Source organism: Gymnoscopelus microlampas (assembly GCF_963454915.1).
Source record: "Gymnoscopelus microlampas genome assembly, chromosome: 8".
Classification (NCBI taxonomy): Eukaryota; Metazoa; Chordata; class Actinopteri; order Myctophiformes; family Myctophidae; genus Gymnoscopelus; species Gymnoscopelus microlampas.
This window is the reverse complement of record NC_139945.1, coordinates 50,558,842-50,580,071: the sequence shown is the minus strand read 5'-3', so window position 1 is coordinate 50,580,071 and position 21,230 is coordinate 50,558,842. Positions and strand designations below refer to the sequence as shown.

At 42.3% G+C, this 21,230-nt stretch overlaps 1 protein-coding gene across 1 annotated transcript in view; it reads right to left on the bottom strand.

Moving 5' to 3' along the window:
• The window catches only part of LOC311050626 (neuronal tyrosine-phosphorylated phosphoinositide-3-kinase adapter 2-like), a gene marked incomplete at both ends in the record, with an annotated part of 51,566 nt that overhangs the window by 7,621 nt on the left and 22,715 nt on the right, over positions 1-21,230 (bottom strand). Inside the window, 8 exons of the mRNA XM_084064712.1 lie at positions 1,082-1,104; positions 3,178-3,228; positions 6,916-6,961; positions 7,487-7,584; positions 7,719-7,847; positions 10,139-11,074; positions 12,638-12,957; positions 13,764-13,942. Coding sequence (XP_083920838.1) covers positions 1,082-1,104; positions 3,178-3,228; positions 6,916-6,961; positions 7,487-7,584; positions 7,719-7,847; positions 10,139-11,074; positions 12,638-12,957; positions 13,764-13,942 — 1,782 coding nt within the window. The remainder of the gene's footprint in view (positions 1-1,081; positions 1,105-3,177; positions 3,229-6,915; positions 6,962-7,486; positions 7,585-7,718; positions 7,848-10,138; positions 11,075-12,637; positions 12,958-13,763; positions 13,943-21,230) is intronic.

The window sequence follows — 21,230 nt, the reverse complement described above, 5'->3', positions numbered from 1 at the left end:
TTCTCACACACACACACACACACACACACACACACACACACACACACACACACACACACACACACACACACACACACACACACACGGCAGAGGAAACCATGCAATAGCTTTAGCCCTGCTCAGTCAGATACCTTCCAGGGTACAGCAGGAGTTCTGTGTGTTGTGCTTATCCTGCCATCTTGTTAACTACCTCACCTGCTGTGTGTCTCATTTTCAGTGTCATTGTCTTGATTGGATCGGTGTCTGTGTGTGTTTCAACACAATTTCCAGTTATGTCCTCCTCTGCTTAGTCTTTGATGTTCACTTGTTTCACTCTAGCCAAGATCTATGCCTTGTTTCCTATCGTTTGTGTTTTGGTACACGACTTTTCCGTGACTCTGCTTGTTGGATTAGTTGTGTTGGCTTTATTTTGTGCTATCTTTTCCTGGCCAATGCACCTTGCCATCTGTTTTTGGAACCATCTGTTTTACGTTGCTTTGAATGATTGTCCCTTTTGTTCACAATTATTATCTTCTGAACTTTTGGATTACTGTGACTTTTGGAAATGATTTTGTTCCTTTATGGTTGGAATGACTACTGAGCTTTTGGATTAATGTGACCTTTTTGGAATTACTATCTTTTAGCCTTTTGGATTATTGTGACTTTGGCTTAGTATGTTTTTAATTTAGAGTACCCAATCATTTTTTACCTATTTTGTCTCCCCAATTTAGTCATTATGTCAATTAATTCCTCCCCACACATTTCTGTATTGGTAGGCCTACTGCTGTTTTAACCTACTGGTTCACCTGCCAGTAAGGAGCCTCCACAGGGAGGACGTTGCGCCTCAGGCCTACTCCTCCCTTTCAACATTCCCCACTGACAGACACCGCCCAGGCCGATAGGAGTACTTACAGCGACAAAGGTCCTCCTCCCGCCCGGCTTCCCTTCCCCTAACACGGCCAATTGTGTTCATTGATGCTCGGCCAAAACATATATGCACCACGGTGGATTCGAACCCCTAGACTCCGTGGTGGTGGGCACGTACTTTCCACCCGAGTGCTGTTCTCAAGATACTATGTACTGTACAAGAAACACCTCCCACTCTGGCATCCTCCATCAGCTGTACTGGTAAGTCGGTGACACAGCACAGGGAAAATCATATTTCTTTCAGTGGATATCTAAGTTACAACCAGATTAAGCTATCAGGGAAATGTTGTTTTTCCATATGTGTTATTTACTGAGTTTGGGAAATAGCAATCTCTATTTAGGTTATTAGTTCAAGTTGGCTGGTTGACCCAACAGAGAGACTAGTTGATGTCTCAGTCAGATCCCATGTATTTCCAGGGAAACGGCTAAAAGGTTTTTATTTTCAGAGCAAATTGTCCCACAATATTAAGAAAATTAAGAAACGTCTCAATAAACCGTTGCTGTTCTCGAACATCGTGTCATCTGCATTATTGGGTGCGCTCAGATATATAGACCAATTATTTATTTACCAACATTGAGACTGGACGCACATGTGATTGTTTCACGCAATCAATTCTCAACCTGTTGTTTCGGGGTGCGCTGGTTTCAGCACACCCCAACCCCCTCTTGTGTGTTGGCTAGTGAGGCGCGTCCTAGCGAGACCTGATAGAATGGGTTTCATTGCGCGCATACTGGTTGCACGCATACTGGTTCTTATCAGTGTGACGTCGTCTGTTAAGGGGTCTATAGCACTGAGCGCACTGGCCAACACAAGCTAATACTTTATGCCCCATGTTTTAATTGTTTTTAGTTGTTTTCTTTTAATTGGTGTGATGTTTTCTGTTCTTATGCTATTGCCTTCTGTAAGCACTTTGAGATTTCATGTAAATGTAAAGTGCGTTATAAATAAAATCCATTATTATTATTAATACGTGAGTGCACTCCCGGTGCGCATTTCCGAACGCACCCATTAACACTTAGTCTAGCTTCAAATAGCTTAACCGAGTAGTTCAACCAAAAAATACTTATTTTCTATCAATTACACACACCATGAAGCCTTGAATTCATGGAGATTTTTTTGTTCTTGTTGCATTCCTGAGCCAATAATTTCATGACCGGTGGAGTCTTCAATTATTGGCGTAGGAATGCGACAAAAAAAAAAAAAACTCCATGAATTCAAGGCATGGTGTGTGTAATTGATAGAAAATAAGTCTTTTTTTTTTGGGTGAACTACTCCTTTAAGTATAAAATAGGGCTTAAAATAGGGCTATAAGTTTTGTAATAATTAAAATCTGCAAAATAACTAGTAACTAAATGATTTATAGTGCAGTAAAAAAACACACAATATATGCCTCTGAGGTGTAATGGAGTAGTAAATGTACTTAACATAGGAAATACTCAAGTAAAGTAAAATAATGTATTAAAAAAAAAACTCAAAATTGGATTCAATCACAGTACTTCTTAGTTACTCACCACTGCTTCTTAGTTACTCACCACTGCTTGTATCATATAAACTCACCTTCTTGTGGGAATTGTACTGGATACGGGTTCAATACAATGCAACCATGGAGACTAAATTTCTTCTTGTACAGACCCTTCCTTTTTGTGTTCATCTACTTTTCATGCTTTATTTTAAGTTATTTTCCACAGGCACTCAGACCTTTTCAAAATATCTCTACTGAACATGTATAATAATAGACCATATTCACATGTTGGCGGCCATGTTGGCATTTTGCATTGAAAAAATGGGGTGGCATTTCATTAACGTAATAGCAAAATGGCCGCTGTGTGAATATGGTCTATTGGTCCTTGTTGTTTTGGAATTCTTAATAATGTTGTCCTATGCTGCTATAGTACACAGTATCTCTTTAATTTATTCTTAATTAATTAACTTAATTTTATTATTATTATTATTAATTTTCTTTTCTTCCTTTGTACTCTTAGTAACTGCAGGATATTGTACCAATTGTTTATCGTCGATCTGTGATACTGTATTGATGTAAATTCCACTCCTATCAAAGAAAGGATCTCCCCCCACACACAGGTCATGATGATAGTGTGTAACATAAGAGAAACATGCACTACCTATGGTCACATTTAATTGCTTTGATGAAGGCTACAGACAAAATGCTGGAATTCTGAGCCAACCGTCTTGTATTGGTTATTTTGGAGTGCCACTATTTCCATCTTGGTGGTTTTCATTGTTAAGTAAACATAACTGCAGCTGAGCACCATGGCCATTGGCCAAGGAGGCGAACAGAGGAAGCGCACCTGCTCCATATCCTGAATTGACACAATTGTTAGCAGAGAATTGAGAGGAGGTCTAAACCACTGCTGTGGGAGGGAGGGTGAATTCAAGACAGACACTGTCTAACTGAATTGTTTCTTTTTGAGACTACAACCCATAAAGTGTACATTGGTTCGTTTGCGTGTAAACTGCACAGGAACACAATAGGGCTTAAAGCTTAGAATTGAAGCAGGAAGACTAAGACTCCGTGCCTCGCAATAAACAATCCATATAAGTGATGAAGTAGATACAAACATACACATGAAATGATAAATATCAAACAATATATCAATATATATTATATATATATACATATATATTATATATACATACCTCCATCACACATAATGATTTACACACATCATATACACATCAAACAGAACCCATTGTTTTTATTTTACATTTTACATGAGAAAGGAGTTTTTGAGATTTACAGAACAAAGACATCCACATTAAAGGAATTTATTTACCATCTTTAAATGTACAATTATCATGTATATATTAGATTTATTTCATATTTGTATCCATTAGTTGTGTTCCATCAACACTGTTAAATTACTTTTAGCCACCACTCTAGCTGTCTGAGATATAAGGTTAGAGTGTTAGCATGAAGTATGTTAGTAGAGAGTTAGTGTACATTATGTTATAAATGTAACGATAAAAAAACATACTGCTGTGACTCGTATCCAGGCATTTTAAACCCTTAACTAACTTACTAACTTAAGAGGATTGCGGATTTGTGAAGCAGTATAAATGGAGCTCCTCATACAATATCTACATCTGTTCAATAAGTTATAGTTCTCAAGGTTGAAGACTGGTACACGTACAAAAGTCAGTTTTGTATTGATTTTATTTTGTACTGTTTTAGACATTAGGGTTTTGCTATCTTGTGTAAAAAGGCTTTTCCTGTTGAAACCTTGTTCAATTATAATCAATTTGTCACTGGTACAGTTCAATCTAACTGTACCCCAGCATGCCTATTCTGGGGGAAACATTCGCCATAAATAGCAGATCTACAAGCTCATGGCGAAGAGGTTTGGCATAGATGGAAAAAAACGATCAAAGTACAGTTGTAACTCAAGTCCGGTTCTCTAAGACTAGAGGCTTAAAGTGGTTAATACAACACTGTTGCTGCTGGTTGTGTGAATTCATATAGTGTAGTATTAGACCTGTATTGTACTGTTGAATGAGTAAAACTTACTGACTTATTAGATATATAAATTTAATTAAAACATCACAAAGTTAGTGGAAGCTCAATGGTTTCCTACAAAATGTTGTCTATTAAATGTTAATAAGGTGTATGGTTAACATTAGTTTGATGAGTTAGGGTTAGTTTAACTTCAGAACTTAAGTTATTTGGATGTATTAAGGGTTAGAGTTAATTCGACGTGTTAGGATGGGGTGTAAATATTTTGGGTTAGGGTTAGTTTGATGCATGTATAAGAGGTCTTTCATTCGTTTACATACACACAGTATCCACAAAGATGAATGTCCTACTTTAATAGCCTGCTTTCTAATACCAACGTTTCTGTGACAACAAGAAACATATTTTTATCTTTTATATAAGGTAGTTACAACAACAGAAGGATGGTTCCCATGGTAACTGATGTTTGCCTTCATCCTTTTGACAATTGTTAAATTATACATTTTGTACATTCTTTGACAAAGTGTGGTGAGAGTTGGTATGCATTGATGTTACATCTACTGCTGTCAAGGAGACAGAACTGTCCAATAACGGTTTTCATACTTTAGTATTCCAGGAGCCGATCACAAAGGAAGTTCAACATTGCATATTTGCTAGCTTCACAAAGCCTCAAGGTCTTTTCACACGGGGAGCGACACTATGCCTGCATACTCACACGTAGAAAAACTTTCAACACAATACAACTCTAGGCCATAGAAGGGAATGTGTGTGAAACGAGCAAGGTCGCACCCACTTGTCGCTGCACTTGTTAGAATGGCCGCGTCTCCCAACCTTTCCACTAGCCTCTCATTTACAGTAAGCACTTTCAACCTGGCATTCCCATTTGGGCATGTCAGAGAAGGCAATAAAGAAAAAGAAAAGTTACCAAATTTTGGCAAATTTTCACATTTCTATAAAATGTTCAAAAATAGTGCATGTCTGGGACTTCGTCTATCCTAATGAGTGCACTAATAAGGCCATCCTGTGATCAGACTATTGGATATTGGCTTTGTTTATATATTCAGAACATCACATTGAATAGCGGAGGTACATTACGAAACCGCTACATCACCATTGCACAGTGCGACGGATTATACAATTAATTTTTTTAATGAATGCTGATGCTATAGCTAACCATCCAAATTGAAGGTGAATAAAGCTACATTGTAATAATCTGGCCCTAACCAGATTATTTGGCATGATGACACAAAGAACGTAACAATATCCACTATGGCACTACACCTGCGCCTATCCTCTCTTTTGTCTCCTCCTTCTCGCTGCCTCTCTCTATCTTTTCTCCCTCTACCTGCCACTCTGTCAGCATTATATTAGTTTTGTAATATAACAGATTTATATACAGTATGTACATAGCCTCCATTTCATGAGAAACTTTTTCTTAAATACATGCAAGCTCAATATATTTATGACACTTTTGCCATTAAATGTTACATTCATAGAGCTGCCATTAAAGATCTGTAGTGCTATTCTTTTAATACAGCCACATGTAAATATTTCTAATGTTTGTTGCTGTTCACTACAATGCACCAACTTCACCGTGTCAAATCCCTCATTACAGTATGTGCACACATATTTAGCAATAAATACATACATACATACATAGGCTACATAACTAACACGTCTGATTGTGATTCTGACTAGCCTAGCTTTTCATGTTCAAATGTTCTCCTATTTGGCACGTTATCATAATTTGAATCATTGTGTTTCTTAATACAAGCCACACCACATGTTCGTGCCTAAATTTACCAGGGAAGGCTGAAGAATTTAGCTGATGTCTAAAACTAATTTGTACTCATTTTATGGATAGATTGTCAAGGGATTGCGCCTTCGTTCCAAAAACGGATTAGTCAATGTGTGGACATTTTATATTTTTGATCTGTATAGGTCAAAGTGTTCAGCAGTGCATCGCACAACGAAAGTGACATTAAAACAACAAAAATGTATATGCAGAGGACGTCCAACCTTCCCAGAGAGCGTCCCGTACAGGCCAATTTATGCTTTGAGTGTCAAACGAGTTTTGAGCATTCATACTGTCTGCGACTTGCCAACAACATCGCCACAATATATAAACAAGTTGGTGAATGTGGTCTTGCGCATCTCCGTGATAAAAGAGCTTACTTCGTCTTCCCAACCAATTAGAGTTGAAGCGTCTGCGACCATTCATACACGACAACTTCCTTGTTTACATTTTGTGGCGACACTGTAGGTGAAATTTCAGACAGTATGCATGCTCCAATCTCTGAACGTCGTGAGACACATCATTGCGACGCGTCAGTCGACATCTGTCACTAAAATTAATTGCCATTTATTCGGAATTTTACCAACGCGGGAGAAGATAAGGATTGCAGCATCAGTTACCATGGCAATATAGCCCTTAAGCAAACTGCTGTTGTGGTAGTGAAAAAGGTTAAAGCCAAAAAACACTAATCCCACAAAGTTACATACAGTAGGCCTCTGGATCAAACCAAACTTTTCCATGTACCTCGTAGCTGGGATGAGTGTTTCTCTGTGTTGGGTTGTGGGTTATGCTGTACCAGCACACCAACAGGATCATTAAGAATCACAAATATTAATGCAGATGATGCACATGGAAACATAGACAATGACACAACAAACAACAAAAGACCAGCATTCTGAACTGATCTAAACCTCCTCAACATTTCAACTGTTGTGATTATGTTTAGATGGATGATTCAGTTTGATCCAAAATGTCACATGAAAACAGACACTGACAGAGATGAGGACAGACACCAAAGAACTGCAGGACAACAGACACATTCTCACGCTGGTACCAGTCTATTAGTCAATCAATACCTGCCTGTCTTTCAAAGCCTGTCTGTCTGTCAACACCAGTCTGTGTCTCTGTCTGTCTGTCTGTCTGTCTGTCTGTCTGTCTGTCTGTCTGTCTGTCTCCCAGTATAACTGTTTGTCCGTCAGCACCAGTCTGTCTGCCTTTCAGCATCAGTTTGTCTGTCAGCAACGGCCTCTCTGTCTGTTTGTCTGTCAGAGCCTGTCTGTCTGTCGTCAGCAGCAGTCTGTCTGTCTGTCAGTACCTGGGTGAGAGCAGGGTGTGTGTGGAGGTGCTGCCGATGGGGGGAAGGAACCCCAGACGTGGAGGCAGATCGGCCAAGTTTATAACCTGTCTTGCTTTCTGGAAAGAGAGATTGAGAGAAAGAAACAATCAGACGAACCAGTAAAGCAGACAGACAATCAGATAGATAGACAGACAGACAGACAGACAGACAGACAGACAGACAGACAGACAGACAGACAGACATTACATACCTCCTCCCATTCGGGTGGGGCTGACAGATGATCTGCCATTCCTACAGGGGCCAGAACTATAAGAGATGTTGGTGGCGGGGCTTGGTGACTGCCCCTCCCACTCCTCACACCCACTGATCATGCCAGTTTCTGCTGGAGAGAGAGAGAGAGAGAGAGAGAGAGAGAGACATTTAGTTATATTAGAGAGAGAGAGAGACACAGCTTTTATTGGATTGGAGAGACACATTTAGTTTAAATTAGATAAAGATAAAGCTTTAATTAGATTGAAGTGACATTTAGTTAGAGAGACATAGAGAGAGAGAGATATATATTGAGAGACATAGAGAGAGAGATATTTAGTTATTATTATTACACTGGTGCTCTTTGGGCACCGACCTTCAGTGGAACAATGCAAGTTGGGAATGCATGCCCCATCCGGTTATAACAATACCCGTTTTACCTGTTGCACCCATTGTCATATATGGCCATTTATGCCATATATGGATTATGGAGTTCCCTTATATCATCATCAGTATATACCCATATATGGGCATATCGGTCGGATCGGCAGATCTCCATAATATGCCCATGGGCGTATCTTTTTTTTTTTTTGCACAGGCAGTTTCGTCTGGTTTCCAGGCTAGTTCTGGACAATAGGCTCTATGCACAGCAGCCATATTGGAAAGAAAGTGGGCCTCTTCCATAGAGTTAAAAAATAATAGAGAGGGCACTCGAAATCTCCTCCCATCCACTTGCATAGAGTTGCTCACCCAGCGCATGGGCCTAAATCACCCCTTCTTCCGGGTGCGTCACTTCTGTGACGCGTTTTGCATCACAGAGGTGCACAGCCCCGTGCGCAAGCTCGCGCGCATGCTCGTGAGTCGAGCCCATTGGTCGAAACCGTTTTCGCTCGTTCGTGTAGGAGCCCCTAAGCTGCAGTACCATGAATGGCCAGCATGTCCATTTGGCTTCAATGAAACCACTGGGTTCTGGGGGCTTGGCCTCTTCTTACTTCCTTTACAGGTGTTACCAATGATACTAATGAAGGCTCTGTTCCATTCTGGTCAGGGTGCTGATATCATGCATGTTGGCTCGCTAGAAACACTCCATTTTGGTTCCCAAAACCCAAAATAAGACAACCACTGTGCTACACTAAATGAACAGAGCCTTAATTAGTATTATTGGTAACACCTGTGAAGGAAGTAAGGAAGGGGCCCAATTCATTCCCAATATGGCTGCTGTGCATAGAGCCTATTGTCAATCAGTGTGACTTCACGCCCGGCACCGCACTCCATCTGGTCCCCCTCTGGGTGATACGTGTGCCGAGTTTGAAGTCGATCGGTCAGGTGATTCTCAAGATGTGTGAAGGACAAGTACACTCACACACAGAGATTTTGCGAATTTATAGAAGAATTATCATATAACTGCATGTTGTGGGAAGCTTGGACAATTTATTTTTTCACCCACTCTTTTGTAACTGTAAAATCGTGATGTGACAATAACCTTGAAGTGAAGGAAGCTTGGAAAGACACATTAGAGAGAGACACACATACAGCTTTAGTTAGATTGGAAATAGAGACTAATTTAATTAGATTAGACTTTAGAGGTGCAGTTTTAGTTAGCCTGTAGATAGAGACACATTTAGTTAGATTTGAGAGAGAAAGAGGCAGCTTTACAGTGGCTAGATTGGAGAGAGACAAATAGGTCGGAGAGATACAGATTTAGATAGATTAGAGAGAGAGACCTATAGTTAGATTAGAGACAGAGACACAGCTTTAGTTAGATTGAAGATAGACAGATTCAGTAGGATTGGAGAGAGAGGGACTGTTTAATTGAAGGTGCACTCCTTATTTTGACTTGCGCAGTTTCTTGCTTAACCCTTTCACACATACAATGTAGATAGCATGTTGTTTAATCCATTTAGACTGGGAACGCAGCTATGTGCGTCATTTTAAGATTTTTTGGCTATTCAAAAATAGCAGATATACAAGCTCATAGCTGCTATTTTTTGAAAAATCGTGAACATTTGTGCAAATCTTTGAATATATATATTCAATGCGATTTTTTAATGCGACTCAAATCTTTGCTTCTGGGGGTCCCTGGAACAACATATTATTTTCTATTTGTTTTATTTTATATTTTTTAATATATTTTTTATCTTTTATATCTTTTATATCTTTTATATCTTTTATATTTTTTATGTTTAAAAAAAAAATATTAGGATTTAGAAAACATTTTGTGAATCGCCCCCAGGTCTTAATGGGTTAAACATATGCTAGGTTTGATGTTTACCTAGTTACTTTGTAACACCCAATTATGTGACCATGTACCCTGTCCATTTATCCTTGCAGTTGTTCTGGATAGGAGCATAATATCTGCTAAATGTCTGAATTGTATCAGTGTGAATTGTTCATAATGATATAGCGCTTAGCACTGCTTACCCCTGAAGCCTCTCTTCTTCAGCAGGCTGCCGATCTCATCCAGTGGTACTACAGTACTAGTACCAGAAGTGGCAGTCGTGATAGTGGGAGCGGTGCTGTAGCTATCTAGTGGGGCGGTTGGGGTCCTGGAGCGTCCAGAAGAGGAGGACGAATTACTGTTCTTAGTCACGCCAACGTGGGCTTTTTGGGCGCAGCCAGCCATCAGCACGTCATATGGAGGCGGTCGCTTGAGGCTGAGAGGTGTCAGCGCACCGCCCATGCTCACAGGGGAGGGACATGCTGATTGGCTACGTGCACGGCCGCTGTGGGCGGACCCAGAAGAGGACTTGTAGAGGTTGGAGGGGAGGGGGGGAGCAGAGGAACGACCAGAGGAGGTGATGGTCTGAGTGGAGGAGAGGGGAGGGGCGGAGGAACGGCCAGAGGATGTGATGGTATTGGTGGGGGGGGCCTCCCTTTCTTTCTCTCTGACATCCATTGCGGGGAGTTTGTGGGCCTCTATTGGGGTCAACGGTGATTCGTCAGAGTTCGGGGAGCACTGAGCGGGGGCGGGGGGGAAGGTGAGCAGGGGTGGTCGGGGGGTGTGGAGATTAGGGAAGGGGGGAGGAGGAAGTGGTAGGGGGTCAGTGGGCAGGAAGTCATCGTAGGCAGTCGCGGGGAACTTCATCTCCTCATATACGCTCTCCTCACTCGGCTCGTCCTCGGAAGTGGTGTCCTGTCGCCCTCTTGATTCTTCGAGGGCGTTCCCGACCATCTCTATATAAACTGGCTCAACCTCATCTGGACTCCTGCCCTGAGACCACGACTTGTCCCGCCGCCGTCGCAGCGACGAGTTCTGGCTTCCATGGTTACGGAAGATGTAGGACTCATCAAACGAAGCACTGAGCTGAGTGTCTGGGTTCCTCTTCGGTTTGGGAGGTGGCATTCTCCCCTTGAAGCCTATAGACACACAGACAGATATTATACAATGATTGTGTAGTGAGGGGCAAATCCAGGCTTTTTTAAAGCGGTTGTATGGCCTTTTTTTAAATAGATGGGGACACGGCATGAGACCAGTGAGCAGTTGATAATGTTGAGCAAACAGGAGCCAAGAGAAGCGATATTAGTAGTGGTGGTGGTGCATGGTGGTGGTGACAGTGGTTGTCACGCAGTTTCCTGTGGACCACAGGCCGTGGTCACAGGTTCTGGCGGGGCACATACCGGGTCATCTGTCTGTCATCTGCCACACAGTCCTGCCACCTCATTTATAAATTAAATGAACAGCTATTATTCAGACTTGCAAATATCGATTACATATTTCATGAGGTCAGTTATGTTATCAGAATGTAGTTTCAATGTAAAATAGCTGTAAAAACGCATCCTGCAAAGATATTTTGATTAAAAGGAAAATCAATCTGAAGTCAGCGTGCCACTAGGCATGGGTTGTATCCCCTTTTATAATATGTATTGTTTCTAATATATCTACAATGAAATATTCATCAAATTAGAGGCTTTTTTACAATCTTGCCAAAAGAGTGCCTTGGATTTTTCTTTCTTTGCTGAAGTAAGGGTTCTTGTATATGAGTGAAAGTTCCCTGTTCTCATGAACTGTGCTGACAGAGCGACTCTGAAAGTTCCACTGTGTCTGTGACGCACAGGGTCTACTGATCCAAAGCTGCAGCTCTCCTAGGGATCGAGAGAAAAATACAGAAAGGCCACTGAGGTCAGAGAGGGGGGGGGGGGGGGGGGGGAATCACCCATGGGTGTTACTGAAGAGACAGCCTGCTGCATCACCAAATTGCATTCATCCAAATTGGATGTGCATAACAGTGTATGAAATGTGCATGAGGGTAAATCTCCTGCACTTTCTTACTGCACCACACTAGCCCCATCAAATGTCTGTGATATTAGCCTGTCCCTGTCTGTTTCTTTCTCCAGTGCAGGGCGTTGCTGAAAATGAGCACTTGTGCTCAGCTACTACCCTGGGTAAATAAAGGAGAAAAAAAAAAAAAAAAACAACGTTCAACTGCTCGTTGGAAATAGAATCTGCAGTTGTGCCTCCACTAGTGTCTATGTGACAAAACAAACAACAAATACTGTGTCTATGTAACGTAATACAATACAGAGCTGACAGTGCTTAGACAGTATTCTGTGCAGAGCAACCACAGAGCTTTTCTTTTCTTGGGGGGGGGGGGCATACCACGCTCTGGGATGTACAATATCATTGCCTGCTTAGGTTACTGCTGTAAATGTTAGTTTGTAATGTAATGTTTACTATACTCACTGTTGTTTGACTGTACATATTGAGGCAGGGACCATCCCTGCGCTAGCATCTGGTTGTTCGCAAATTATTAGCATGGCATTTCCAAACACGGGTAAGGAGCACCTTACCAGCCACGGTAGACAGACGTGTGTGTGTGTGTGTGTGTGTGTGTGTGTGTGTGTGTGTGTGTGTGTGTGTGTGTGTGTGTGTGTGTGTGTGTGTGGGTGTGGGTGTGGGTGTGTGTGTGTGTGTGTGCTCACCCTCCATTTTTTCCTGTGAGTCTTTCAGTTCTTGGGGCCCCTTCAAGGCTTCTGGGACCCCGTCCACAGCTTCAGCACTACTGCTCAGTTTGGTGTTGGGGTCTCTCTTGGGTTTTGGGGGTGGCAGCTTGCGGGAGTTGGGGCCACTGTCGTCGCTCCCCCCTCCTACTGAGTGGAGCGACTGGGAACGGACTGTGAAACCATGGGAGGGAGAGGGGGGAAGTCTGTCCTGGTGGGGGGCTGGCATCGTCATGCACCCCAACCTGAAATGTCTCCCAGAATAACCCCCCTCTGTTGCCCGGGCGACATCCTCACCCATCCTGGTGGGGAAAACACAACAGCATAGTAATAGAAATGTTAGAAAAAGAAAAAGTTTTGCTTATTGTCTGAGTTTGATTAATGGAAGCAGGCCTGGCCACACATTTGGTTGTGTAGGCTACATTGGCAATAGGCTCTATCTATGCACAGCAGCCATATTGGGAATGAATTGGGCCCCTTCCTTACTTCCTTCACAGGTGATACCAATGGAACCAATGGAACCAAATGGACCCTTACGGGTCCATTTGGTTCCATTTGTACACTCTCAGAGTTACACACCCACCATAAGGGGCCATTTGGGAACCAAAATGGAGTGTTTCTAGTGAGCCAACATGCACGATATCAGCACCCTGACCAGAATGGAACAGAGCCTTCATTAGTATCATTGGTAACACCTGTGAAGGAAGTAAGAAGAGGCCCAATTTATTTCCAATATGGCTGCTGTGCATAGAGCCTATTAGGTATACGTGTCTGATCATTTTCTATTTCAAATCATTTATTAATGGAAAGGATGGGGCTCCCAAATCAAATCTTAGCCAAAACAGTATTGTTTTTGTATCCCTCCTTACAATTTTCCGGCCTGCATGAATTTTATGACTTTAATTACCCTGTTATAAAGCTAGTTGTTCACACCTCACAAATGGGGTCAGGTTTAGTTACATTTATCTGTTTGGACCAGGGCAGCTATGCAATAATTTAGAGACCTGCGTGGTTCTTTTTTTCTCCAATCAGGACAATACTATAACTCGCGCTGCTTTCACACCAGCAGTGACAAAAGGAGTCAGGCTAAAGCTAGCAGTTAAGTTACCTCTTAATGGCTTCCTGTTGCCGTTTCTTTTTGCTCCAGTTGTTCTGGGTTCTGATGCGGTCACTCTCTCTGGATATGTCTGAGGCATTCTGGATCACCAGACTGTCGTAGGTTCTCAACCCTCGATCTTCAACATACTGGAAAAAATCCTGCTCCTTACTCGTAGTCATGACTTCCCACTGTGGAGGAGAGGAGAGGAGAGAAAAAAGTGGTATGAAAAATCAAACACATCCGTCTTGATCACATGACTATGGAGATCATGTGTACCGATTTGCGTGGAATTTGGATAAAATCGGAAGGAGTAATATAAAAAATGTTTTACGTAAGTCTGCCTCCTGGTGGTGCTATAAAAGGCAGATGTGAAAAATGCAGGGCAAAGGTTTTTCCTTGACCTCTAGGGAGTACGCATACAAAGTTTTACACAGATCGGTGCAGTTATAGGTATGAATCCGACTGTTATAGCGCCACCATGAGGCTGATTTGAAAATGTTCAAGTGCCATTTCTTCCTCGGCATAGTGGAAATATGCGTGCAAGATTTCACGGAAATTGCATGCTGTGTTCATGATTTGAGTCATTTTGTTCAAAACGGAGCACTCCTTTGGAAGCCATTTTTAGCCAATCAGGATGGAATATGAAAAATCTGAAAGACCCGTTGTGTTTAATGACTATAGAGATACTGTGTACCGATTCGCGAGATTTTTGGACAAAATCTGTAGGAGTACTGTAAAAAAATATGTTTTGCACAAATTGGCCTCCTGGTGGCGCTATAAAAGGCCCATGTGAAAAATTTGGGCCAGAAGTTCGGAATTGGCATCCAGGGAGTGTGTGTGCTCAGTTTCGCTGCGATCAAGGCAACGGTGGCGGAGATTAGCTGGTGACAGACGGACGGACGGACGGACGGACTGGGGGTAAAACATACTCTCTCGCCATGCCTTTCGGCCTGACGGAGACAATAAATGCAGATTGCAGACACAACAGCTCATAGTCCATGCAAAAGTAATTCAACATGGGATTCAGAGCTTATTTTGTGGAGTTCAGCAGACCAGTGGCTACTGGGACAATGGATCCCTGCTTCTGGCAGGCAGGCAGCCTTAAGTGCCCAATGGTGGCAATGACTCAAACTCCCTCTGCAGGTGATCAGGTGATCAGAAAGATCCAAACTAGCATTGGCCTTCCTCAGAACCTGCTGATGGTAGATGTCGTTATAAGCTCAGCTTGATAAATTTTACTTGCCACTCTGACTACGCTATTAAGTCCGTTTTTATTGTACAAATTCAGGTTACCATACCACTCTACCATACAGAATGTTAAGACAGGCTCAATGCTTTGACTTAAAAAAAAAGTGTCATCATGGTTGAACACACATTTATGCTCATTCATATGACAGCGTCACATACTGATCACAGAATCACAATCACAGAATTATCAGCAAAGTTCATCATGCCTATTTTCATGAGTGCTTTGACAGTCGTTACACATAATATAAACAGCCGTGAGGAGAACCAGTGGGATAATACAGCTGTTTAAAGTACGAATTGACCCTCACACACTGTGATCTGTCAGTTAAAAAATCCACTATCCAGCAAACGTTCAAATTCAATTTAAAGAGGGAAATAAGTTTCTCTACAAGTGTAGCTGGATAGTGTTAAATGCAGAGGGAAATAAATCAATGAATAAATGCCTGCTGTGGGCCTTAGGGGTCTCAAGATATTTAACCCATTAATACCTGAGGCCGAATAAGAAAAAATCTTCTAAATCCTAACAGTTTTCTGAAAAACTTATGTTGCTAGATCAGTGGTGCAGCTGCTCAAACTTTTTTCAAGTCAAGGACCCCCACAGTCATCTCCCTGGTGCCCATTATTCAGGAAAGCAGGGGGAAAAATTGCAATTTCCCCCCCCTAAAATGCTCTTAAGCTCTGAGATAAATGTCAGAGCTTAAATCGACATGTAAATATGAAATAAATGCATAAACATGTAGCTAAGATATAAGGTTATGTCTAGCAACCTCTAATTTAAGTGGTGTTTTCTCTACTGAAGAGTTTTAACTTGACTTCAGTTCTAAGCTGTAGTTTCAAAACTATTCACTCAATCGTATCAACCAATATATCATTATTTTGCTATGATTCCCTGCTTTCATATGACATGAAAAAATGAGAATGAAAAAATGCTAGATGACTGTCTCCCAGTCAAATTTGGTCACCTATGTATTTGGCTGACACCCATCACAAATGTTCAAGATTTTTCAAAAATAGCAGATCTACAAGCTCATGCTTGTATACCTGCTATTTTTGATGGTTTAAGTGGTTAAAATGATTGTGACGCTATATTAACTACTTTCACTGGGGACCCCCTGGAACCCCCCAAGGACCCCTGCGCTATATAGGTAAAATCTAAAATGTCACAGCTTCTTTCCCGGACTGAATGGGTTAAACAAAAGGTTTAAAAACAAGGATAAGGTGGCATGCTGTACACCTCTCAAACTCTAGGCTCTAGACTGTTCTCTGTCTGCCATAAAACCTCACTCTTAATTAGCTTAGATTTTCATAAGGAAGTGAGAGCGACTGGCCGGAAGTTGTTAAATACCTTTGGAGTATTGATCTTAGCTCCTGGGACTATTATGGAGTGTTTCCAGATCATAGGAACCGACTGTGAAAAAAGGAAGTGGAATAATGTACTCAGATGCCCTGCGCACAACTTTTTAAGCACCTAGCCACTAATGTTATCTGGGCCTGGACTCTCTCTTACATTTATATGGTGGAAGGGCCTCTTAACACTCTGAAGATCAATAACTGCAAACTGTCAACTGGTTATTTGTGTCATATTGTTAATAGTATGTAAAATCATTGTCAGATCTTAAATCAATAGAATTTAACTCATCTCCATGGTCTGTGTTTGAGTTATAGCCATTACCTGACCCCCTGGCAGCCTCTGAGACCCTGTCTGTTTCATTCCCTATGATTGAGTCAGGAGAGGGTAGGACCCAAATGCAGGACGAAGTCAAGAGCAGGTTAAGTGTTTATTAACACCAAGACGGGGAACATGAGGAGCACTAGGAGATTACACAAAATAATGCACTGGGAGAGCAAGGAAATAAGGAATACACAGAGAAAATGCTAGGAAGCACACACTGCCGCGAAACCAGGATCCAAAAAGGACACATGTAACACTGTTTTATAGACCAGCCATGCAGGGAACAGGGGATATAAATACACATAAGGTAACTGGTCACAGGTGAGCACAATACGTAATCAACATTGGGAATCAGAACACAGGTGAACAACATTTGCTAATGACAGGACTGGTGTGAGACAAGACAGGCAACAGCTACTAGGGAAGACAGGAAACTAGGACTCTACATCAAAGTAAAGCGTAAAGTAGAAGTTAAACCCTAGTTAAAACTAAGAAACAAGAAATACACTACAACAAAATAAAAGGAGCACAACTGTATTGCAAAGCACTTACTAATAGTTAGTGCTTTACAATACAGTTGTGCTCCTTTTATTTTCTATAACTAAGAAACAAGGAACACAAGAAAACAACAGGTATACAGAACATGACACGGATTGTGACAACAATACCTGATAAAGCTCCAAAGGTTTATTTTTGTTTGTTTGTTTGTTTTTTAACCACCTAGATGCTCGGTGGTAAAAATGTAAAATACCTTTGGAGCTTTATCAAGTGTGTGGACTCTATTATATTGTCTCTGCCCAGCTCCTGGCTTTTTAGACTGCCATACAGTTCTCCATTTGGGAAGGAACACATTTGGTTAAATGGGCATAGCTGAATGGGTAGAGAGCCTATGAGTCTGGTGCTTCCATGAGGACGTTTTGTTTCCCAAGGGGCGGGATCAAAACAATGGCCCTCAACGCAATTGGTTAGACCTACAACCAACTACCAATTACAGTCGCCCATATTCGAATACTGGGCCCTGATTGGTTACACATGTCTTCTGGAACAGGAAATGGATTCTCTATGGAGCGGTGCCAGACCCGCGTGACTCCATAGTCTAAACCAGTTGTGCATGATTGGCCAATACGCTTGTGCAAGGACGCGCTGTGATTGGCCAGTAGCCACTTTGGGTGACAGTTGGGGCAAAAGCTCTCACCAAAACATTATTTACTATTCTGTCCCTATCGGTGCATAACTCGAACGGCGCTGAGTCGACTAGCAGACCATCGGCCGGTCGACGCGGGCACTCGCGCCTGGAGGCGCTCGGGCGCGTCTCCTCGGCCTCAAGGTCTGCTGAGTCGGCGCGCCGACGTCATGGTCCAAAACTATACTTTATCGGCGAAAAAAAATAGTCCGCGGTTGTTTGAAAAAGGCACTTCCGCGTTGGCCACAGAAGGGGGCGTGTTTATAGCACAACTGGTTTAGACTTTGTAATGTCGCGCCAGACCCAAATCGCAGAGTGCAATTTTTTTTTGCACTCGCAGATTCGTCTGGTCCCAGGCTAGGGAAGCAGATGGTCCCAGGTTTGAGCCCTGGCAATGTGTTGAGGTATCCCTGAGCAAGTCACATATTAACTGTCAGTCCTTCAATTGCTGCCGGCAAGTTCAGCCTCAATCGCGTTTTCTTGCATTTCAATTTGAAATGCCTTTTCATTTTCATTCCAGACTGACCCATGTGAGCCGATCTAGGCCACGCCTACTCAAGAAATAAATATATATATTTTAAATCTGGGTTCTGGTAGTGCAGGGTTCAGGTTGGGTTCCAGTTGGCACCACATCGTTTTGTGCTGCAGTACCGATGAGATGAATGACCAGCATGTCCAATGTGCTAAAAAAAATATATATTTAAAAAAAAAGACCTGTCACTAGACTGATTGTACTCCCTTCCCTTCCAGCTGATTAAAATGCAGATAGTGCTAGATCAGTTTCCCCACAATGGGGCTTTTAGCCTTTCTTTGATAGTAAATGCACTTAGCATCTTTTGGGGCAGCTTTAAGAAAGACTATGATTTCAGTTAGTATTCTTTTGGGCAATAGCCTTTGGTCGGTCTTTGTTGATATCGCAGGGCATTGTGGGCAACCCTTGTGGAAGATCACATGTGATGATCGAAAACAGAGTCAGGTGGCAGCTTGTGCAGCTCCTTTTTTGTTCTCCTTTGGAATGTACGTGCGTGTTCATGCAACACATACCTGGTGTTACATTAATGCTACAAATGTTTGTTACCAGCAGTACTGTTGTTTAGCGTTATATTTCAATAGCTAGTTCATATCAATTGGCAACATTTCAAATGCTGTGAATTGATTTTAGCAGCTAACATGTGTGAATATGGGCTGTAAGGTCAGGAGGGCTCCATCTGCTATTTAGTGTCAGGTCAATATTCTGATTTAACTTCACATTATGGGAAAGATTTCTTGTCTACCATGTATTGAAGCTTTAACATTATTACTACATTATTACTTGTTATTGGAAGCAAATGCATTACATTTCATTTGTATTTCACAGAACCACACACTACACACAGAACCACACACTCACATACAAGACACATTTAGCTACACAGCTACCTCCCAACAAGCATACAGCCTGTATGACCAGCATAAGAGAGGATATTGGCTTCATTGTGTTTTTACTGACACCCCAAGGCGAGCCCGGCTTAATCCTGCATCAGTAACCTGAAATACAGTCCACCTTAACGGTCTCCACTACTCTCTGGCTCTGGCTCTGGCTCTGGCTCGCTCTCTCTCTCTCTCTCTCTCTCTCTCTCTCTCTCTCTCTCTCTCTCTCTCTCTCTCTCTCTCTCTCGCTCTCTCTCTCCCCTCCCCCACTCTCCCCCAATCTTCCTGGCTCTCTCGATTTCTATCTCTCTCAGTATATCTGTCTTTATATCGCTTGATTCTGCGATGTCTGTCTGTCTTTCTATATCTGTCCCTCCGTATCTCTCTGGACCACTCTCTCTGTCTGTCTGCCCCCCCCCCCTCTATGTCTGTCACAGCTGTATTCTAAAAATGGAACATGAAGGGTAAGTGGTTGCCTAGCAACAGCAGTATCTCCTACAGGGGCAATAGTTACGCTGAAAGGAGGGAGGAGAGGAAGAGAGGAGACCAGGAACAGAGGGGAGAGGAGAAGTGACGAGAGGATTGAGTGATTCATTTTATTTGAGAATTGAACAATACTTATTGAAGTAAGCTTCTCATGGACAAGAGATTGGACGAGAGAGCGGAGGAGATGAGGAGAAGAAAGAGAGGAGGAACTAGAAAAAGTGCTCCTCGGAGCACAGGTCTCCACCAGGTCAGCTACTGTAGGTTATTGTGGGCCAGCAATGTTCGGAATTCGCCAATCAGGATGGAACATGAAAAATCCAACATTGATCACATGACAATAGAGATCATGTGTACCGATTTGCGTGAAATCCTGGTGGCGCTATAAAAGGCAGATGGGAAAAATGCAGGGCAAAGGTTTTCCTTGGCCTGTAGGAAGTGCGCATACAAAGTTTTACACAGATCTGTCTCCAGGATCTGTGCAGTTATAGGTAAATACACGAAGCGCCATCATGAGGCTGAAAATGTTCAAGGGGCATTTCTTCCTCAGCCTAGTGGGAATGTGCGTGCAAAATTTCACTGAAATTGCACACTGTGTTCATTTTGTTAAAAACGGAGCACTCTTGCAAATTTTGGAAGCCAATCTTGGCCAATCAGGATGGAATATGAAAAATCTGAAAAACCTGTTAATGACTATACTGTATGTGTTTGGACAAAATCTGTAGGAGTACTGTCAAAAAATGTGTTTTGCAAAAGGCGACCTCCTGGTGGCACTATAACAGGCCCATGTGAACAATTTGGGCCAGGTTCTGCTCTGGCATCCAGGGAGTGTGTGTGCACAGTTTCGCTGTGATCCAGCCAACGGTGCCGGAGATAAGCTGTTCACAGACGGACACACGGACACACGGATGGACGAACGGACGGACAGACGGATAGATGGACAGGGTGAAAAACATAGTCGCTGCCATGCTTTTCGGCCTGGCGGACGGAGACAAGAAGACAGAGGAGGGTTTCTAAAGAGATAAAGCTTTTCATGTTGTCTGTGTGTGTGTGTGTGTGTGTGTGTGTGTGTGTGTGTGTGTGTGTGTGTGTGTGTGTGTGTGTGTGTGTGTGTGTGTGTGTAGTCAGTCTGCTGTATGTGTGTCTCAGGTAGAAGACATACAGAGATAAGACATACAGAGACCACGTCGAGTCCACATGGTCGACATTCCATTGGCAAATGGTCTGCATTCCGCTGGTGACCCAGCGTGACAACTGCCGCATCAGCCACCCACTTTACAGGAGAGCAAATAATGGCCTGTCATTTGATGTAGGATCAAAGATTCTGAATGTTCAAATACTTTTCTATCATTCACTTAAAAGTCAGAACTGAAATCAGTGTGAGACAGTGTGAAACAGGTTGTGGCTGTGGTGGCTAGAGCTTTTGATAATCTTACAGGCTGTGCTGACTGGTGTTTTTAACGAGCCCAGGAAGGATGAA